Source organism: Physcomitrium patens, chromosome 3 (genome assembly GCF_059467195.1).
Source record: "Physcomitrium patens ecotype Gransden chromosome 3, ASM5946719v1, whole genome shotgun sequence".
Classification (NCBI taxonomy): Eukaryota; Viridiplantae; Streptophyta; class Bryopsida; order Funariales; family Funariaceae; genus Physcomitrium; species Physcomitrium patens.
In genome coordinates, this window is record NC_143412.1 from 25,809,309 (window position 1) to 25,814,990 (window position 5,682).

General features: G+C 40.9%; 1 protein-coding gene across 1 annotated transcript; it reads right to left on the reverse strand.

Moving 5' to 3' along the window:
* Nucleotides 1-1,749: 1,749 nt before the first annotated feature.
* On the reverse strand, nt 1,750-4,836 carry LOC112279622 (4-coumarate--CoA ligase-like 1). The gene is made up of 7 exons (XM_024514247.2): nt 3,837-4,836; nt 3,522-3,741; nt 3,221-3,419; nt 2,817-2,962; nt 2,619-2,686; nt 2,393-2,495; nt 1,750-2,270 (listed from the first exon to the last, which is right to left on the reverse strand). Exons 1-7 carry the CDS (start codon nt 4,691-4,693, stop codon nt 2,127-2,129), a joined length of 1,737 nt encoding a protein of 578 aa, XP_024370015.1. The 5' UTR covers nt 4,694-4,836; the 3' UTR covers nt 1,750-2,126.
* Between the last annotated feature and the right edge of the window lie 846 nt (nt 4,837-5,682).

Sequence of the window (5,682 nt, forward strand, 5' to 3'; positions counted from 1 at the left end):
AATAATAAATAAAATTTAAAGATATGAATAAGAATCATGAAAATAAAGTTTTGAAATTATTTTTTATGTTAATTAAAATACATTACAAAAGTTCAAGAATGCCAACACAACCTAATTCAAAGTACTTACTAGCTGGTATATGTGGAGTGGTTATTTATTTTAATCAGAATGTCATGTTTATATTTGACCCAACTTTGCATTACCACATTGATTCTGAGCCTTCTTTTGTTGAAGTTGACATAAATTTGATTTTTCTATTTGCCTATTCTGTTGCATGATGGTACACAAGTAAACATCTTGTTAAATAAAAGTACAAGAAGGTCATATCATAATAATAAATAACATAGATGTTAAAAATAGACCACTAGAGCTGAAATTCCTTTCGTAATAGATTTTTTGCGCAGTAACTTGTAAATATACTACGAAAGCAAAGGTACTTTCAAACTAAGTTTAAATATATCTACTAAGGTAAGTTATTAATGGTCATGAAAAAACAAACGTGTTCCTATTAACTCGGGTTCTGTCATTATTTTGTCAATCCAAATATGCAACTAAAACCAAGTATTTATAAGAAATATTGTAAAATTGATCTTTGATCACTAATTTTTTAAATGATAGGTAATTTTTAAGTTACTTATTGTGTGATATGTAACTTCTATATATGCACCTCAAATCTATATTATTATATATTATCATTATCATACAATAGGTTTAATCTTATGAAATATTAAATATCAACCATTATCTTTTTTTAATTTAAAGTAATATAATTTTCATAAAAATATCTTCAAAATATTATAAATAGATTATATATTTTATAATTTAGACAATCTATTTATTGTCTCAAAATTAATATTTAAAAAAGTATAAATTCTCTATTTTGACAGATGTATTTATGAAATATACTTATATCATTGTTATAAATATAAATATAAATATATAAGTATATATGTATATATATATTAATATACACATATATCATGCTACTTTTGGATTATTTATTTAAAAATAATATCATGATATTTATTTCAGCTGTCAGAATTTGTAGTGATTTTATAAAAAAAAACCCTGGCGAAGTAAATTTTCAATAGCAACTCAAAGTTCCATGTTATAAATACCTCTTCGATATAAAACATAAACACTGAATGGTTAGGATTTGGTCAAAATGAATGTCATGCTCCACACTGCTGTGAGAGTTTCTCAATGGCAGTGGAAAAGTGGAAGTTTTGGAATTTGCCGTGAAGTATGTCAGTCAGTGGAGATGAAGAAAGCAAAGTATGAAAGTGAGCAGGGAATGTAATGTGGTGATGAAGAGGGACATGTGGGATTCACTCAGAAGGGGAGTGCTTCAGCACCCAGTTCGTTCCACAGCTTTGTCTGAGCTTCGTGGAAGTTCAATTGTGTGCCGTCCAGATTATAGAACATAGATTTCCTTTTTTACAGGCCCATTGTGGTTCCTCAGGTATTCGAGCGGCATGGTATACCCTACTGAAAGTGATCACCTTCTCTTTCGATCTGGTAGTCCTATTTTAATTCTTGCCAATTTTCCTTTCCTTTAGAATTTTTGAAGTGAGATCAAACAGAGCTCTTAGTAATCAAGCGGAAGTAATTCGACAGGGAGTTAAAATCTTCGGTGTCAGTGGGGAGTGGTGCACCCAAAAGCTACCACGCAACGTCATTTTCACCCTTCAAGGGACTACTTCCAAAGTGCTATAACAATAGAAAAAGGGTGTGGAGGAAGCCGTTCACTGGGGCATAATGTTGCATTTTCTTTAACTTTTAAAATACTTTGAAAAGGCAATGCCAGCGCAATGATACTTATACAGGATTGCTTTGCTAGCTCTACTTCATGCGGTCGGCACCACATCAGGTAGACCTAGAGGCACTAAACCTGGTGGAGGTTCACTTTGATGAACGATTTTGTGCAATTCATCAAATGTCGCAGTCATAGACCATTCCTGCTTCGAAGGGTGAATCGGAGGATCTCCATCAACCTCGACAGCATGCTAGACTTTGCAAACCTCAATGGCAACGGAATCTAAGACTTAGTTCGGGTAAACAGTTGATTCTATAATAATCCAAGGTTCCCTGTATAAATGTAGAAATCTTATAGAACCCAGGGTTTATTATTTGAGCTGACCGTCGCTCTTTGTTGCATTGCGGTCCTTCACGATCTGCTCTTTCAACACACGTCGCAGTATTTTACCTGACGAGGACTTTGGTATGGATGCCAGGAACTCAACATGCCGTACCTGCTTGTAAGTAGACACCTGTTGAAAAATCACACCGAAAACATGATGAAATGGTTACTCTTAAGACCAAAGAATGAAGAAACTGGGCACGTTTTTGAAGTGGAGGTTGTTCTAATTGAGGTCGAGGTGAGGCAACACACCTTAGAAGCCACGAATGCCTGGATCTCTGAGGGTGAAATGAAGCAATCGGGCTTAAGAACCACACAAGCTCCAGGAATCTCTCCTGCCTCTTCGTCAGGAATTCTGCATGTCGAGTGTGGAGATTATTGAATTTGTAAGTAAACATCCACATAAGCTATAGGTGCAAAAACCAGCCCCCCAAAGATGCGTCGAGTGGTACTTAGTTAATCGAATTTAGAGTCTTACGGAATTACTGCCGCATCTGCTACGGCTGGGTGCGATATCAGAACTGCTTCCAGTTCGGCAGGAGGTACCTGCACAAAACCCAAAGATAACACATTCACAGTGACGTCGATGCAGTGCCGACAATGTTAGAGAAAAAGGAAGAATCAGTAGCACTTCTTCTCAACGGAAAACAATTTCAATGGCTTACTAGTATCATACCTGAAAGCCTTTGTATTTGATGAGCTCTTTCATTCTCTCCACAATGAAAACATCTCCATCGTTATCTATGTATCCTATGTCGCCCGTGTGGAGCCAGCCCTCAAAGTCTATGGTCGCTGCTGTGGCTGCTGGATTTTTAAAATACCCTGGTTGCATCCCACAATCCACAAGATATCCACAAAGTATAATCGTACGTCTATTTTGCACTTTTTTTATGAACAAATCCGCGTCCATCAAGTATGAGGATTTTGGACTGCCAAAACTTCGGCAAATCTTTAATAAGGTTGACAACTCTCTTAAAACAGTAGACCGCATTCATTAAGTGAAGCTACGCAATCAGAAATGATGTTGGTGATGGCAGACGAGGGAGAAGCCTGTATAAGGTAGATGCGAGAGATGCTCACCTTTCATGGTGGACTCGCCTCGCACAAAAATCTCTCCCGGGGTGTTTGCGGGTAACGACAAGCCTGTGTTTGGATCCACAAACTTTACCTCCAGCCCTGGCAAGATGAATCCCACAGAGCCAGGCTTGGATGGCCCTCTTCCGTGAATAGGGCTGCAATGTGAGACTGTTACGCAGCTGTACTCTGTTAATCCATACGCCTGCAACCATAATGCCAACTCTAAGACAAATAATGACTCTCAGTTCACCCAAGAAGTACTCCCAAAACACCTAATTTCGTGATTCTTAGCGTTTAGTCTTACCTGTTGGACTTCCACACCTGGGAATTTAGCTTCGAAGGCCCTCTGCAGTTCAATGCCCAGAGGTGCTGCCGCTGTGAGTATTGACTTTAGTTTTAGTTTGCTGCGGTCGAAGTTCTCCCCCAAGTCTTTTTTCACGAGCTGTAGAAGTATCGGAGGGACTATGGGTGCAAAAGTGATTTCGTACTTCAGTAGTATGTCTAGAAACTCCTGAAAGTTATATCTGAAGTGCAAATTCAGATTACAATACCAAGACGAATGTCAGAATACGAAGCTTCAGTGTTTAGCGAGAATGCATGGTTATGTTCAGGTGCGTACCTGGCCATGACAACTACTTTTCCTTTCAAGCGCATTGCAGCACAGCAAATCCCGCAAATGCCATAGATGTGGAAGAAAGGCATAAGCCCAAGAACCACACTCTCGTCATCAGGAATGACTCCACCCCTGTACGCACGCTCGATGTCCGCCAAGGTTTGGTTCAGGTTCGCAACAATATTCCGGTGAGTGATCATCACGCCTTTGGATACACCTGTTGTACCTGAAGAATACGGTAAAGCGCACACGTCGTGTTCGGAAATATCTACCGTCGGCGCTTGTGAACCATCCGCCTCGAACAAAGACAGATAACAGTAGGATCCATCTGACACATCCTCACCCATCACCACAACGGGGAGGCCAAGTGCTTCCACCTTCTTGTACGTTTTCAGGTCCGTGATGACTAGCTTTGCCCCGGAATTCTCAGCTTGCCTTTGAATCTCAGATTCATGCGCTGCTGGGTTTGAGCCAGAGTAAATGGCACCAATGGAAATGATACCCAACACGAATATGAAATACTCCGCAATGTTGGGCAACAAAACGATCACAACGTCACCTTTTCTGATGCCGAATTGGTTCCATAGTCCTGCCTGAATGTTTTTCGTTAAGAGTTGCACTTGGCCGTAGGTGTAGTGACGCCCGTTGCTCGAGTCAATAAGCGCTATCCTGTGGAGATAGTCCTCAATGTTGTCCAGGACATAGCCGTGAAGAGTCAAGCCTTTTGGGGGGACGACGATGGGATTCAGTGGCAGTGTGCTGCGGAAGATGTGATCCTGCTCTTGAGGCGAAGTTAACCCATCAATGACAGGGCTTGGAATCAATTCAGTTGAGATACTCTCGTCAACTCCAGAGGGATCCATTCAGTCGACCGGACTGAATTTGGTGTTAGGGAGTGGAGTTGGAGAGGGTATGGGAGACGAGGGCGTGGGATGGATGGAATAAGAAGAAGCGGGGATCAGTGGTAGCTGCTCAAGGAGGCATCGAGAGAAGCCAAATAAGAAGGGTGAATGTAGTCACAGCAGGGGGCGAGGTTGATGTCCACACCCACATGGGGAGTGGGGGGAGGGGGAGGGTGGGCATTCGGTTGGAAGTCCCTCATGCATGACCCCCAACCCCCACATCTTCTCTGCTCTTTCACAGCCTGTGCACCCAAGTCAATGGTTTTGAGCTGACAATGTTTCCACAGGCAAAGGGGCACTCGATTGCCTTGTTGCAGCCTATTCTTAACTGAGTGACACGTACTTTCATGGACCCCAAATCTGTGTCAGCTGCAATGCCTGGTAATTGATTGTTCTCTTTGGTTTGCCGTCTATTGGTGCAGAGGGTAAGTCTGATGATAGTAGAATTCAACCTTTAATTCATTGCACTGCATGTTTATATGAGAAGCGCACATTGCAATTTATTTTCTCCTCGGGAAGCTCTTCTTCCTCCTCAAAGACATGATTAGGAATCTATAACAAAGCTAAAAAGAACGAGAACTGATTGTAAATCTGTAGAACGCCTGCTCTATAAAATTGATAGGCGGTTGTCGAACACATGAGCAAGATTGTATTCCAAGAAAGAGTTGGACTATGATTAGATTCATTGCAACAATGCTTAAGCCCAAAGTTACTAATACTAGTGTTGATAAGACCGAGGTTGTTACGGATTTGGAATGAGCTGATCTGAATAGTTTAGCTCTGTAGCAGCCCAATCCTCATGCGAGTTACGTTGAAGCGGAGAAACTAAGCTTTTCAGCCATTATTTACTACTACAATGACATGTGACCTGAAACCGGCCTTACACACATTCCTATGCGCGTGCGATGCTTACACAAGACCTTCACCTTTCCTATTCCGGTTCACTGGAC

Coding starts and splice junctions, on each gene's coding strand:
- LOC112279622 (XM_024514247.2), bottom strand. CDS start 4,693: ATGGATCCCTCTGGAGTTGACGAGAGTATCTCAACTGAATTGATTCCA. Junction 2,963..3,220: donor AGGCGAGTCCACCATGAAAG/GTGAGCATCTCT, acceptor GGATGCAACCAG/GGTATTTTAAAAATCCAGCA. Junction 2,271..2,392: donor AGGCATTCGTGGCTTCTAAG/GTGTGTTGCCTC, acceptor ATTTTTCAACAG/GTGTCTACTTACAAGCAGGT.